The 15,929-nt window shown below is 36.1% G+C and overlaps 2 protein-coding genes across 3 annotated transcripts; one reads left to right on the top strand and one right to left on the bottom strand.

Moving 5' to 3' along the window:
- The first annotated feature begins 1,330 nt into the window (after window positions 1-1,330).
- On the top strand, window positions 1,331-12,990 carry LOC110877648 (dynamin-related protein 3A). 2 transcript variants are annotated; one of them, XM_035977393.1, is made up of 21 exons: window positions 1,331-1,777; window positions 3,217-3,499; window positions 3,580-3,608; window positions 3,714-3,815; window positions 4,331-4,399; window positions 4,479-4,538; window positions 4,627-4,740; window positions 5,066-5,114; window positions 5,203-5,312; window positions 5,393-5,485; window positions 5,624-5,716; window positions 5,798-5,935; window positions 6,012-6,122; window positions 6,455-6,550; window positions 6,966-7,017; window positions 7,118-7,266; window positions 7,357-7,503; window positions 7,567-7,619; window positions 7,731-7,830; window positions 8,839-9,031; window positions 12,119-12,990. In XM_035977393.1, exons 1-21 carry the CDS (start codon window positions 1,406-1,408, stop codon window positions 12,187-12,189), a joined length of 2,484 nt encoding a protein of 827 aa, XP_035833286.1. In that variant the 5' UTR covers window positions 1,331-1,405; the 3' UTR covers window positions 12,190-12,990. The 2 variants fall into 2 exon arrangements, with proteins under 2 accessions (XP_035833286.1, XP_021981503.1); XM_022125811.2 differs by lacking the exon at window positions 12,119-12,990 and having other exon boundaries at window positions 8,839-9,769.
- Window positions 12,277-12,994, bottom strand: LOC110877649 (fructose-1,6-bisphosphatase, chloroplastic). Its single transcript, XM_035976949.1, has 3 exons — window positions 12,728-12,994; window positions 12,423-12,530; window positions 12,277-12,327 (listed from the first exon to the last, which is right to left on the bottom strand). Exons 1-3 carry the CDS (start codon window positions 12,992-12,994, stop codon window positions 12,277-12,279), a joined length of 426 nt encoding a protein of 141 aa, XP_035832842.1.
- Window positions 12,995-15,929: the final 2,935 nt, after the last annotated feature.

Raw genomic sequence — 15,929 nt, 5'->3', positions numbered from 1 at the left:
TATCGAGGCGCTAGCTTTCCTTTCTTGCCGAATCAGATCACCCCTTCCAAGGTGAAACCTTTAGGAGTACGTGATCACCAACTTCAAACTCAAGGGGCTTGCGGCGCTTATCGGCGTAACTCTTTTGACGACTCCGAGCTTTCAAGAGATTGTCCCATATCTGGAGGATCTTGTCAGTCGTTTCTTGTAATAACTCAGGACCGGTAATTTGAGTGTCTCCGATCTCGTGCCATACAATAGGCGATCGACTTTTTTTTACCATATAATGCCTCAAAGGGTGCCATTTGAATACTAGCGTGATAACTGTTGTTGTACGAGAATTCTACTAAAGGTAAATGCGAATCCCAATTACCACCAAAATCAAGCATGTCTTCAAGGGTGCGAATCGTGCGCTCAGTCTGACCGTCGGCAGACTTTTGCAGTTTGTCGCAAATAGTCCCTGTGATCGAATAAACTTGTTTTTGCCATAGCAAACCCTTCAAAACTTATTTCTAAGTTATGTAAAGGTTATTTAAGGTATGTTAAGCATATGTCACTGTTCCGGAGTGTATGTCGCGTTAAACTGATTACGTTTACGTAACAGTTTGCGTATAACTTTCTAGAAAGTGTTTAAAAGTTTGAAATCGAACAAGAATCAAAACGTGCAAATGTCAAACATAATTAAACAAATCTTGGGATCAAAACACATTGTTTTATTGATATTTGAATTGTTCGAAGTTATACAATGATTATACAAGCACAGTTGTCACAACCAACACTCATGAGCATATGCTTTCACCTAGTTAATAAATCTGTCCTTCCACCCGTTATAATCTTCAATGTTAGTAATTTTTGTGTTAGTTTCGTACAAACTATCATGTTTCAAACTTTTCGAAATAGAGTGAGTATTGAGTTTGAAAGGGTTGAGAGGGAAATTACCATTTTATCCTCATGTGCATTGCACATGACAGTTTTTAACTGAGATTTCTAACCAGGTTTGGCCTAAAGGATAAAACATGCAAGATTTTAATAGGTTAAGGAAGCCGCCTGTAAACTTTTGGCCAAAAGAAAACGTCTGTGATTTGATGTAAACATAAAGAACAAAATTTGTAATTTGTAATTTACTCAAAAAACAAAATTTAAATGCAACAAGGACTAAAACTTTCAGTTTCAAAGAATCTTCTAACCCAAACCTTTTTAATGCTGTGTTCCAGAGATCCACTTAACAGGGGGAGGGGAGGGGAGGGAAAATGGGGTTTTTTTTGCCAGATAATAGTCTTTCCAATTTGGAAAGACATGGAGGGGAGGGGAGGGATGGGGAGAGATTTTTAACTCGGGAACACACAAGAATCTCTTTATCAAATCTGCCTCTTTCTTCTCCCCCTTTTCTCTAGGGTTTCATCATCTAAAATCCAAATCCATTTCAATGGCGGACGTACCAGTGGCTCCTTCAACACCTCATCACCAACAATCTCCACCTTCCGCCGCTTCTCTCGGCCACAACGTGATTCCGATCGTGAACAAACTGCAAGACATATTCGCTCAAATCGGAACCAATTTCAATCCAATCGAGCTCCCTCAGGTTGCGGTTGTAGGTTGCCAGAGCAGTGGTAAATCTAGTGTACTCGAAGCTCTTGTAGGCCGTGACTTCTTGCCTAGAGGTTCTGGTATTTGTACACGCAGACCACTCGTGCTTCAGCTTGTTCAGATTGATGCTACGGATGAAGAGTATGGAGAGTTCTTGCATGTTCCAGGAAAGAGGTTTTATGATTTCGATGAGATTCGCAGGGAAATTCAGGTGTTAGTTTTTTATTGATTAGTGGCGTTTAAAATTGATATATCACATTTTTATCTTTGATACCATCAGTGAATTTTGAAAAAATAAATAACAATATAGAAGTGCTTCTTTGTTGACCAAGATAATAACAATATAAGGCATTTTGTTAATTTTGTGCTTAGTAACGGGTCGTGTAGTGTTGAGTATGTTGTTATTTTGAGTTTGGGACGAAACAAAAATGTTTAGCCAGGTCACATTTACGTGACATGTGAGAGTACGCATGGTGTTTAGAGTGATAAAGAGAGAAGTCGTAAGAGGTGCTAAATGAATACAGAAGTTCTTTGATGTATTGTATTTTACTAATTTGTTGTCATTGAACACTGACATTTAGAATTTCATATAACATTTTTGCTTCCATAAGTGAATTTTGGAAAGAAAAAAAAAAAAAAAAACAAGATAGAAGTGTCTTCTTTACTGACCAAGAAAATGATTTAAGAATTATTAGTATCTCAGTGAATAGTATAAGGCATTCTTGTTAATTTTGCGTCGAATTGTTGCAACAAAGTGTCACTGTAGTGTTGAGTATGCAGATATATTGTGTTTGGGACGTCTTGAGTGTCACATGTATGTATCACGTGACTTTGACTCACATGTAAGAGCAAGCATGATGTTTAGAGTGATAAAGAGAGTAGTAAATGAGAGTACATGGGGGTAAGTAAGAGACATCAAATGAATACAGAAGTTCTTTAATTACTCTGGCCCACTAGATTCGGTTCTAACCCAACCTGATGCCCAACTTGATTAACCGATCACTAGAGTTGAATCAAAGCACACCTCTAATAATATAAATATTTGGTGTGATGTTGTAAGGGTGTGTAAACAAGTTTACTGTTGAAAGAGCAATATTAGGTCAACCCAATGCTAGTATTTTTGTTAAATTTGTTCTCAAATCCAGTTTTACTATCTCTAAAAGAAACCACATGTGATTGAAATTTGCAGAGTAACATTGTGTTGAAACTTTGGTTCCATGTTATGTTGGGCATTTAAGTTACTTAGAAATCATTGTTATTGACTTCATATACTTATCTGTTGCATTCTTTTTTTTTTTTTTTTAATTTTTACTGGATATTTAATGAACAAATATGGTATGAGTTTGATAAACTGCAATTTGTATGATATGTATTATGTACTACAAGCGGCTGGAAACTTCTTACAGAAGAGTTAACATAATACTACTTGTTACTTGTAAAATATTCTAAAATGGGTCATATACTGGGTATGTAGTTTATCTTGCATGATCAGATGAGGGACAACAAAAACAATGAATTTAATTCATCATTCATTAACAAAGTTAGGTCAGGCCCATAATAGTTATCTTTCCGTGCGTTATTGTATCTTGTTGCGTTATCATACACATAATTTTAAAATTTTTATTTAACATTGAATTTTTGGATATTTAGGCTGAGACTGCCAGGGAAGCGGGAGGAAACAAGGGTCTCTCCGACAAGCAAATTCGTTTAAAGATTTTTTCACCTAATGTTCTTGACATAACTCTGGTCGATTTACCCGGCATAACAAAAGTTCCTGTTGGTGACCAACCTTCTGACATCGAATCTCGTATCAGAACAATGATAATGTCCTACATTAAACTCCCCACCTGTTTAATACTGGCTGTGACACCAGCAAATTCGGATCTTGCCAACTCAGATGCACTTCAGATCGCCGGAAACGCTGATCCAGATGGTAAGTACTGATATCATTTATCACGATCCCTTGTTTAAAACTGCCTCTGTAACATGTTCCCTTTTTTGTCATCCCGTCAGGTTACCGAACAATCGGTGTGATAACAAAGGTGCAAATGCAATATATGTGGATCCAAACTTATTTTTTTATTTATTTTTCTGCGGTTATCTTGTATTGTTAATGTATGACAAAGGCTGCTCTATTCATTGCTTAGTTGGACATTATGGACAGAGGTACAGATGCTCGCAGTTTTTTACTGGGAAAAGTGATTCCCCTCCGACTTGGTTACGTTGGTGTCGTAAATCGTAGTCAAGAGGTAATCTTGTCATTATATTAACAGTCAAACTAAGCTTTAAATATTATATTCTGTTTTTCATGGTGGCGCAACTGTTATTCTGCGGTTTCCTGGTTTTTAATGTCTACTAGTGTGTTATCACCCGCGCTCCGCAGCAGGTTCGAAATGTAGATAAAAAATAAGCAAATCGCGAGAGTTAAAGTTGTTTGATCATTGATTTTTTAGTTAAGGGGCTAAACGTGTCATCATTAAAGTCGAGGGTCTAAAGTTGTTTTAGTTAAGGGGCTAAACATATCATTACCAAAGCTGAGGGGCTAAAGTCTAAACATGTCAATATTAAAGTTGAGGGGCTATGGTGGGTTAATGCCGAAGTTGAGGGGCCAAAGTTGGTTGATGTGACAAAATAGCATATTTATATAGTATATATAAATAATGGAAGATGGTTGTTTTTTCTATTTCTGCTAAAGCCTTGGACTGCAAAATCTGTGTTGGTTTCTTGTCTTAATTATTCTAATAGATACGGTGTATTTATATAGGATATTATGCTTAATCGGACGATTAAAGATGCACTTGTGGCTGAGGAAAAATTCTTTCGCAGTCAACCGGTAGGCTATATTTCCCTCTAATTCAACATTTTAGTGGTTACGGGTTTTCAGCTGCTTTAACTGAATCTATGCAAGTTAGGTTTATAATGATCTAGCTGATCGTTGTGGAGTGCCCCAATTGGCAAAGAAGTTGAACCAGGTATTTTCCAATATGTTCAAGAACTTCTGAAGAAGTTGGTATTTGTTACTATAAAGTATCATATGCGTTTGTTTTTTCTTAATTGCAGATTCTAGTTCAACATATAAAAAAACTGCTACCAGGGTTGAAATCACACATTAGTGCTACATTAGTCTCCGTGGCAAAGGAGCATGCTAGTTTTGGAGAGCTTATAGAGTCAAAGGTAGTCTGTTTCTCACATGGAACTGTTATGTAATTGCATCTTGACTTTTTCCTAGTTTGTTGACTGATCATTTCTAGTAACTATCATAGGTCATTATGCATTCAAATAATCTAATGGCTATTGTTGTACTGTTATGTAGTTGCATCATATGACCTTTGTTTACATATTACGATCAACATGATTTTAGGTGTCTCTAAATGGAATATTTTATATTCGTATTGATACATGCGCGTTTATGACTGTATGTCAGTATATCTTATGTGTTCACTATCTTGAATACTACATATCTTTTTGCATTATGACAGTAACTCTTTTATATATGCAGGCTGGCATGGGAGCTCTTCTTTTAAATATTCTATCAAAGTATTCCGAAGGTTGTGTGACTTTTCTTGCTATTTGTATTTATTGGTAATAAATGGAGTCAATTTTATTTATTTAATTTCTGTTTGTTTTTTTAAACAGCCTTCTGTTCAATGATTGAGGGAAAGAATGAAGAGATGTCTACATCTGAGATATTCGGAGGAGCAAGAATACACTATATTTTCCAGTCACTATTCGTAAAGCGTTTGGAGGTGCGTGTAGACTCATCTGTTAAGCCGTTTCTCTTTCAGTCTGTTTCTTTTTTTTTGATGAAACTTGATTTCTGCTGCAGGAGGTTGATCCATGTGAGGACTTGACTGATGATGACATTCGAACCGCTATACATAATGCAACTGGTCCTAGATCCGCGTTATTTGTGCCAGACGTACATCTTATCTTAATTTTTCTCAACTTATAGTTTTTTTTTCTATCTATTTCGGCTGCTTAGTATCTCCGTGTGCTTGATGTGTTAGTATAGTGTTTCAAAGTTGGATGTTGTTTAAACTTTAACGTACATTTGCAGGTTCCTTTTGAGGTTCTGATTAGAAGACAAATTGCCCGTTTGTTAGATCCAAGTGTTCAATGTGCAAGATTTGTTTATCACGAGTTAATCAAGGTTAGTGCTAATCAATTCTTTATCACGACATACAACATGTTGATTTCATTTTAATCTTTTTTTATCATCCTTTTTTCTTAGATGAGTCATCGATGTATGGTACATGAGCTACAACGGTTTCCCGTTCTTAGAAAGCGAATCGATGATGTTACTGGGAATTTTTTACGAGATGGTCTTCAACCTTCCGAGACGATGATTGGGCACATTGTTGAAATAGAGGTATACGGTTGTTTTGATTATCACTTATGTGATGCAAACAATAACAAGGTGCTGTTTTGTTGGATACTTTTTGCAGATGGAATATATAAACAGCTCGCATCCGAATTTTATTGGTGGAAGTAAGGCTGTCGAAATTGCAATGAAGGAAGTCAAGTCTTCTGAGGCTGCAACAGTTCAAAAGCATAAGGTGTGACCATAAATAGTATAGTATTATTGTTTCGTGTTAACTCACTGGCTAAATGCCTCATTTCTAACAATCTGGGTTAAAATTGGTCAAAATTAGGGTCTGACGGTCTGTGGAGGTTTATATGTAAAAACAACCTAAGTGATGAAGAACTTATGAAAGGTTTACTTGATAAATAGGAATATGCTGCTTCTGATTGTAAAGAAAGCTTATTTGGTTGTACACAGACGTGCGCCACATGTACATAATGCACGCGCCTGCGCTTTGGCTCTTGGGACCAGAACGCCTCGCGCCTTATAAAACAAGCTAACAATTTGTTACATGTGGTTGGTCAGGATGTTGCTGAGACCGACAAAGCCCAACAATCTGAAAGAAGTATCAAGTCACGCTCATTTCTTGGCCGACAAGGCAATGGAATCGCCACAGAGCAGGTTTTTCAGAGTTGTGCATATTTAAATTTATTTTATCGAAACACCTTTATTTAAGGTCCAAAGGTGGCAAAATGGGTGGGTTGAGTGTCAGGTTGACCCATAACATTTTTTGTTTCTATTTCTTTGTTGATGTATTTAATATGATTTTGAAAACTCTATTATTGAAACACTGGACTCGAGCGATTTCATAGGTTGTTAGCATGTAAAATTGTAAATTCAATTTGGGTCTCTTTTGATGTGTTTGACTCATTTGATGTGTACTGTTCTAAACAAAGCTCATTAAAGGTCATTAGATATAACCCGAATCAAACCCATTTCTAGTTGCATGGGTTGATATTGCCACCAGGGTGTCAGTTTCGTTTTTCTTCGTCGTTTTTTGTTCATGTCTTGGTTTTTAGTAATTTTAACTTTGCAGCATAATCAAGCTGGGTCCCAGCCAGCTGGTGAGGTTGAGAAACCGATATCTGGTAAGGTCTTGCTTTGAAACATAAGACACGATACAAAAAAAGCATCATGACATCTTTGTGATCCATGATTTGTGAAATTTTGATTGCTGTGATTTTCTAGGAAGCACAAGCTGGGGGATCTCATCATTTTTCGGTGGGTCGGATAGTCGAACGTCAACCAAATCGAGTTCTGCAAACAAGCCGTTTAGTGAACCTGCTCATACCATGGATCATATGGATTATTCATCTTCAATTATCCATTTGAGGGAGGTATTGACGTGAAACGAAAATAATTAGGTTTTGAGCTGTCATATTTGACCTGCTTATTAAACTAGTCGTGTTTGGGTTGACTTTTTATAGCCACCAACAGTTTTGAGACCCTCTGACGTCAATTCAGATCAAGAGGCTATCGAGATTCAAGTTACAAAATTATTGCTGAGATCATATTACGATATTGTCAGGAAGAACATTGAGGACTACGTGCCCAAAGCCATCATGCACTTCCTGGTAATTATGACATCACTTACCTTTTACTGACTGTTAATTTCTGACTGTTTGACCGAAAATCAGGTTAACCATACAAAAAGAGAGTTGCACAATGTGTTCATTAAGAAGCTATACAGGTAATATTGGATAAATGAAGATTCGTTTAGATGTGGGAAACCGTTGACTGGTATCATGTTTTATAGCTTCTAATCTGTTATCTAATAATGTGTCATCATGTGATTAATCAGAGATGATTTATTCGAACAATTGTTGCAAGAACCGGATGATATTTCTGTAAAGAGAAAGCGGACACGTGAGTTGCTGCATGTTCTCCAGCAAGCGTTTCGGGTAGGTTTCTGCTAACTTGCACCCTCAGATAAAATTACAAATGTATGTAAAACAGTTACATTTAAACTGTGCATATTTTATGTTTTATCTGATGAAGTTTTGCATAAAATACCCAATGAGTTTAATATAGCACTAAATACATTTTATAAAATATTAAATAAACGGACCAACTAGTGAACCCGTCGGGTCAACCCATACCATTGTTCGTGGAATTGACTTGAAACTGAAACTGATTTAGACTAAACCCAAATTCACGGATTCCGTGTTAGGTTTGCCATGTCAAAATTCACACCCATAGTTTATATTTATATCAGGGGCGGACCTACTCTATGGGGTGGGTGGGCGGCCACACCCCTTGAAAAAAAAATTTTAGTGGTATTTTCCGAGAAAAATCCCGACCGCACCCCTTGGAAATTTTCGTTCGCACCCCTTAGAAAAAAAATGTTAGGAATTTATATAAAAAAATTGTGAACACGGATTGAAACCCGACCCAATTATGTAAACAAGTTAGCCCACTAACCCCTTTAATAAAACTTGAATTCCTTCCATCAAGTCCAATAAGTTACTATCAATTCAAGCCCAACCCAAATATAACTTTAATGAAACAAGATCAGTCCAGTTTACAAAAAAACCCAACCGACTGCCAACTTATGTGCGACTCCCGCCCTCCCTCTGCCTCACCTCACTGCCAGCAACCTGCGACACCCCCACCCCCGACGACGACTGCAACATTCCCGCCCTCCCTCTGCCTCACCAAATACAACTTTAATTATATGATTCTAGTATAGGGTTTGAAAAGTTGAAATTTAATACTTGAAAATTAAGGAATATTGATGGTTGAACACTCAAATATTTTAGTTTGATGTTTTTTTTCGTTTTACATGACCCGACCCGAATTTTTTATTTATATATCTAGACGGCCTAAAATTTTTAAAAATATTCCGCACCCCCATAAAAAAATTCCTGGGTCCGCCACTAAATTTATATAGTTATGTTTTATATTTGTAGACACTGGATGAACTGCCACTAGAAGCGGAGACAGTGGAAAGAGGCTACAGCTTGACCAATAATGATACAATGGGTCTCCCTAAAGTTCACGGTTTTCCTACATCAACATCGTATCCTGCTGATGCTAGTCGTTCGATGGACTCTTACAACACCGCTTCACCAAAGAATCAAAGATCACTTGAGTCCCATTCAGGTGAGTGGAATTCACCTTTTTCTGGCCATTTTGAGATGAGTGGAAACAAAAGTTGCCTTTTATGTAGAAAAGCTTAATAACTATATGATGCGCAAAATATTTTTTATTTTTCTATAAAATATTTTGGTGTGTCATATAGTTACCAGATTTTTGTTTTGTTACAGTAGCAATAAAAATTTTTAAATCAAGCGACTTAGAAAGTTGTACGATTAAAAAAATACTTAGACTAATGATGAATGACTTGTGTTTTTATGCATATTTTCTTTTTATTTTTAAAGATAAAACACAACCTTCTATCTATTTATAAGTAAAGTCTGATTAATAGTTAATATATATAATTAGAAAATTTACAAGAAAAATAATATATATTTACACGTTAGAAAAAAATGAGGTCGGTGGAGTAGTTCCATCTGTACGTTTTCTTGTAAGAGGTTAAATTTTAGAGTAAAGCGTATAGAAAGGCTAAAAGCGACACGGCCGATTCTGGTGTTTTTTTTTTTGAGTCGAGTCTCTTTGGAAGCAGCATTTCTATTCTTAAGGAATAGACTATGGTTTTGCTTAAATTCTACCTTTCCAGATCCTACCTACTGATAGTTTTGCTATAGGTGGGATTTTGCTAGGCATGGTGGTTGTTAGTTTCAATTAGTCTTAAATAATCTTGCATTTTGTATGTGTTATCTATCTTGTATGTTGACTTTGTCTATAGTCTAGCTCCGTTTTGAATTTATTTGAACGTTATAGTTGAGTGTTTTTTTTATTGTTTTGGTAATATATTGGATCTATAACCATTGGTCCATGTCCGTATATTAATGTCGAAGGTCTCAATTTGGTAACAAATATTCCCAAGTGTTTATTACAGAAAATTTCTCAAAGGAAATCAAATCATAAATCAGTTTTAAATTATATGGTTTTCCAATATTGTTGGAATTGAAGATACAGGTAAAATGACATCTTTAGTTGGAGAGCAAATGGAAATAGATAAGAGAAATTTTTCTTAAATTCTAAAGTAATTAATCATTCATTTCAAATCGTCAAGGAAATAACCTAAAATACCGGTAATCGTAGCCATCACCCTGCCATTGCTACCATCACCACCCCCACTGCTGCCAGCTGTTGTGATTGTTGCGCTCAAATCCTATCGCACCCCTATGCCGCTACCACTAAAGTTAGGTGGCGACAACCACCACCATTACCCGTTGCCAACATCACTTCCACATTTCTACGTTAAGGATATATAACAAACCTAACATAATGTGTCACATGTTCCAATTCTTTCATACTTCAATTTCATTGAAAATTTTTAACCTTAAATCAAGCTTTTTTAAATACCCCACTAAAAGATTCTTAAGAAGTGTATTGTAAATATGCAGATTGAGATTTTAAGTAGCGCTTTCCGTAGTGAATTCAGTCTGGACGATTCTCGTATTATAGTGCAATTCCATCAAATAAACTAGTTCTCGGATTCTTGTAACGCTCCATCAACAAAAATAACTTGTCGTTTTATTGTTATTGTTCCATCATCATCGTTCGATTTGTTCTCTTTTAATTGTTCTTGTTCGATTTTGATCTTGTTGCTCTATGAACCTGTTTAGACGCACGAGTAAGAGAAGTCGATTTTACCCCTACACAGGGGTGGACCCAGGGTGGGTAGACGGACCCACCCTTTGAAAATACATTTTTAGTGTATTTTATAAGCAAAAAACCAGATCGCGCCTTTGAAAATATGGTTGAACCCCTTATCCATACCCCTGAAAATAATTTCTGGGTCCGCCACTTCTCCTACAGATTAAGAACACAAACACGCATGAGGTTTTTTTTTTTTTTTTTTTTTTTTTTTTTTTTTTTTTTTTTTTTTTTTCTTTCTCTTTTCACATCAGTTCTTGTTTAAAGCAAACACTATTGTGTAAGGTCTTAAAGAAAGTACTTACTAGATCATAAACATCAAAACGTACCAAAAATGGCAAGTAAACATGCCAAACCATATAACAATTTACATCTTTTCATAACCAAACCACATTACAATTTACATCTTTTCATATTAGTTCAACGACATTAAACACACTCAGCCGTCATTAAACGACCCATCTATCATACATATCATACATCATAACCAGGATTCACAGTTTGTTGAACATCACCATAGCTTTCCAATTCATCGATATCGTCTGGGCTTCCCAAGAACAATGGAAGTCTTTGATGCAATTTAATAGGCTGAATCGACAGAATTCGGTGCTTGCCATCAGACCCTTTTCCACCCGCTTGCTCCGCGAGAAAACTCAGAGGGTTTGCCTCGTAAACAAGTCGAAGATGGTGTCTAGGGTTCATTGCCACTCCACCATACATCAAAGTTCTATGGAAATCAGCAACTAATGAACAAATATAACGCGCAGAGTACTTTTTAGGGAACTTGCCCTTGCCTTGTCTTATAGTGTCGATGTATCGTCTAAGACCTTCCGGCCAGTCAAAATATCGAGCATCATTGACTGAATAGATTTGACCTGAAACACCAAACAAACGGCCCCTGAGTTACAAACAGGTGTGCAAACAAGCTGGGTCAAGCTTGAGCGTGGTTTGTTTCGAGCTCCATATTGAAAGCGCGGGCTCATTTTGATTGTTAATCATTTAATCAATTTTGTATACATTTAATATCTTTATAATAACTGTATACATATTACATAATTATTTATTATTTAGGTATTTTTGTTATAACTATATATAATTGTTTTTTATCATGTAATGTATTTATTATATTAAATAAAAATTATTCCATTTATATAAAAAATAGGCTCGTTAGCCTCTAACTGAGCTCGGCATGTAAAGCTCGGGCTCGTTTAGTAAATGAGTTTATCTTCCAAGCTTGTAACTCGCAAGAGAAAAATATATATATATTTTTTTCTAATTTTCATTAAAAATATAATTTAGCTTTTCTCTAATAACTTAGTATATGTAATTTACTAAAAATCTAAATATACATGTCAATTTAGTTTTTTTTTGTTCTATATTTCGACTTGTATCCAAAATAAAGTATACTACGAGACCAAAATATAAATTATTTAACAAGTTAATGACATTGTTGCATTCTTTCAGAACATAGTGAATTACCTCGAGGAGGGATCTTGATGTTTGGATGTGTGAGAACAAAGTCACCCGTCGAATGATCCAAAGTGAACGCGTGTGCGCCAGAACCGAAGCTGGTGCAAAGTATGGTGGCCGATGAATAAAGAACGTAGCCGGCAGCAATAAGCCTACTGCCACTCTGCAACGAGTTTAGCATTCCCTTCTCTTCCACTGGAAGACTGTCGAGTTCAATCAACCGGTTATAAATCCCAAAAATGGTTCCAGTTGGGATAGAAGCGTCAATATTACGAGACCCGTCTAGAGGATCTGTAACCACCACAAAAGGGCCATCATCGGTTATCCAAACAGGAGCGTCGTCTTCTTCGGAAGCCATGACTGCAACTTTTCCAGAGTTTCTTAAACAAGATAAGAGGATCTCGTTCTGGGAATATAGATACAATTTAATTCAGTGTTCACTGGAAAGCGTACGAATTTGTCTTTTACGTTTTTTGTGATAAAACACCCGATCAGTTTAATCACATAAAACATATTGTTTGAGAAACATAACAAAAATAACCAGGTTAAACAGGCCACTCACCCGTTTAGCTTGAGAGACAACAGAAAGAATAGCAAACTTACAGAAACAATGTCAAGCGGTTTAGGTTTATCTCTACCGGACCCCACATCTCCACCATCGCCGGAGCTTTTCCCAAGGCTAGAATTAACCGGAGAAGCAACCAGAGCCGCAATTCTTTTAAACGCATACTCTAAGTGACTGTACAAAACCACCAAATCATCACCCACATCCGCCCCTCCTTTGCCGGCAAACTCCGTAACAGTAACAAACGCATCGCTGTTGTTGTCTGCTTTTGAATTAATCTTAAACCTACCGACAGAGGTGGTCATGGTTTGGGGGTGGAAGGATTGCCGGCGGAAGAGAAGAGGATTTGGGGGGAATTTTGGTGGGAAGAGAATGGGGTTATGAAGTGGGGATGGGATGCTGGTGGCTGTGGCTGTGGCTGTGGCTGTGGGTGATTGCATTCTATGCTTGTGGGGTTTGGAAGTGACGAGTGGAAGTTTACATTTTGTGTGAACTGATGATTTCTTTTGATGGTATTCATGGTGTGTTGTAATTTTTTTTACAAAACAAACTAGTTTAAGATCCGAGTTTCGTGGTGGTTTAACATATAAATATATAACTTAAAATTGTTGAAATAATCTTTTGAAAGAAATAAACGTTCAAGTACTATAAATTAAGTTATTTATAAGTGTTGACTTAACTTTTAAATGAAAATAATATTCCATTATTCTATTTGCAAATGATGCAATAAAAGTGCCTTTTGATCGGTCAAGTCTGTCTTTCCTGCCACATGTCGTCCAATTGCTACTGTCACATAGGTTGATTTTGATGCCCATAGGCAAGAGCTGCTCCCCACAGAATAACTGAACTTTTTACTTCCAGAGGGTTGGTTGTTCGAACCAAATGACCGAATCGGTTCGGCTTCAGTTATATTTGTATAACATAGTTTTTAAGTCATAGAACACGCTAATAATATATCAAATGAAAAGATAAAGATATTTGCAGACTTACTCGACCCAACTGTTTTGACTCACGTTAATAGTTACCTGTTTTGACCCACTACTTGACCATATTAAGTAAACGGGTCGAAAAGTGCAACCTCCTGGAAAAATTACAATAGATGATTTGAAGGATGTCAAAAGCTCCATAAGTAGAAAAGCAAAGAGGGACAATACCTGCCCAAGTGCTGGAAGTCAAAGTGCTCTCAAACTCCATAAGTAGAAAAGCAAAGAGCGACAATAACACTGCACGCAAAATATCGGTGGGGGCCAGGGCACTCCCAAGCCTCCATTATCCTAGATTCCTGCTTATAATTATTGGTGATCAAACACGTTATGAATAGGACCACTGGTAGTTGATGTATCAGTTTCATTTAATACAAAATAATAAAAAAAGTTCTGAATTTATATATCATCATTGTGGTCGATAAACCAAAAATACGCACTATTCATGCAACAAATGACAGTATATAAAACTCTAATGCAATAAAACCTCATCCAAATCAAGACAATCATTATTCTTAAGCTCATCTCCGCTTCATACCTGTGGGTAGGCTTCCCTAATTCAATTGTTGACAATAATTTTTAAGTGGAATTCTAATCACACACAACACCTCGTCAAAAGCTTCCATCTTTGATGGGTAATTGGTTAAGTGACTGACATTAAAAAAACGGTCCAAGCTTTGCGCGATATTGCCCTCCTGAATGACACTTCCCTCCCCTACAGACAATTAATTACATGCTTAGTTACTTAACTTTTTGAGTCAACCCATCATTAGTGTGTTAACAAAATTACTAATAGCATTGAATGCGATTCTTATCGTTCAAAGAAATAGTCTCACCATCATATGGCTTTAATGATGAATTTGGTAAGAAACTGGTTGACCATGATCCTCCATTTGATCCAGCTAGGGTAATAATCACATCGGCCCGAAGCCAAAATTCCATTGATGAAACTTTCGAACAAAACTATCATTACTATTACCAAAAATAGTCAGAACTGAAACAAAGTATGCATCTTGACCATGTTTGGGTGAAAATCATCAAACATATGGGCCTGACCACCATAAAAATGGTCATGTGTCGACTAACAGATGTTGATCCTTGATGGCTGCAATAACAACATTTATAAATAGTAAACCACAAACCTAACATCAACTTCATGAGTGATAAATCGAGTTATTAAGCTTACAGATGCGGACCAGAATAACCGTGCTATGTGTTACTGATCAAAGATTTTAACTTCTTTTTGCTCGGTTTAGCTACCGAGCTCAGAATCCGAGACCCTTTGATTCCAGTTTTGGACCCTTCATTAACAGCTGACTGGGACATCAATAGGGAACCTGTTTTGAACATATAACTGTGAAAGAAAATATACATTTAGTGAGAGAGGAGTGAGGTCTCTCAAATTAGATTATAAGAAGGGTATATAGGTAGTATTATTCATTATTTGGTGATCAGTTTTATTGAAGCATGTTATGAAACTCGTTTTTATAGTTATTATTAAAGTTCGTAGTACAAACTCATAAAGTAATGACACTTTTTACTTTACGACAAAAATCAAATCCAAAAAACTATACATTATAAAGACAATTCGTATTAGAATGTGCTTAGTGGCTTGTGATATCCATGTGTTTAATAGCAAAATGTCAATTAGTGATATAACTGATTCCAAATACTGTTACAATTCAAAAGATACCAATAAGAACCTTAGCAGCAGGGTTGCCAATATAAAGGGACTTTAAGATAGTGGCACCATCATTAGTGACAGTGACACTGTGCCCTCTACCTGTAGACTGTAATATTTTATCCTGCAAATAAGATATAATTATAAATAATTAATTAGACAAATATGCAGATCAAAATTTATTAGCTAAATTATACATGTTACAAAATAGAAAAGAAGACATTAGTAATGATTTTTTACAATAAATAAAAGACATGCTAGTTACTACCAGTGTTTTCGATACCGAACCAAACTGAGAACCGAACACATAATCGGTTCAGTTGTCTCTTAGAAGCGCCTTAATTTGAGCCAACTAGCTAGAAGCCGAACTGAATTTCATTTTTTTCTACATCAGAAATCTCATTTTCTGATTTATTACTTTTTATTATGTTTATTTGAGGCTTTAGATTTTACTAATATTACAAAATCCACACAAAAAAATAAATTTAATATTACTTCATATTGACAACCCTGCTGCTAAGGTTCTTATTGGTAAGCCATTACATATAGCTCACTATCATCATCTTCTTCATATAA

This window comes from Helianthus annuus, chromosome 9 (genome assembly GCF_002127325.2).
Source record: "Helianthus annuus cultivar XRQ/B chromosome 9, HanXRQr2.0-SUNRISE, whole genome shotgun sequence".
NCBI lineage: Eukaryota > Viridiplantae > Streptophyta > Magnoliopsida > Asterales > Asteraceae > Helianthus > Helianthus annuus.
Note: the sequence above shows the minus strand (reverse complement) of the source record. Positions and strands in the feature narration are given on the sequence as shown.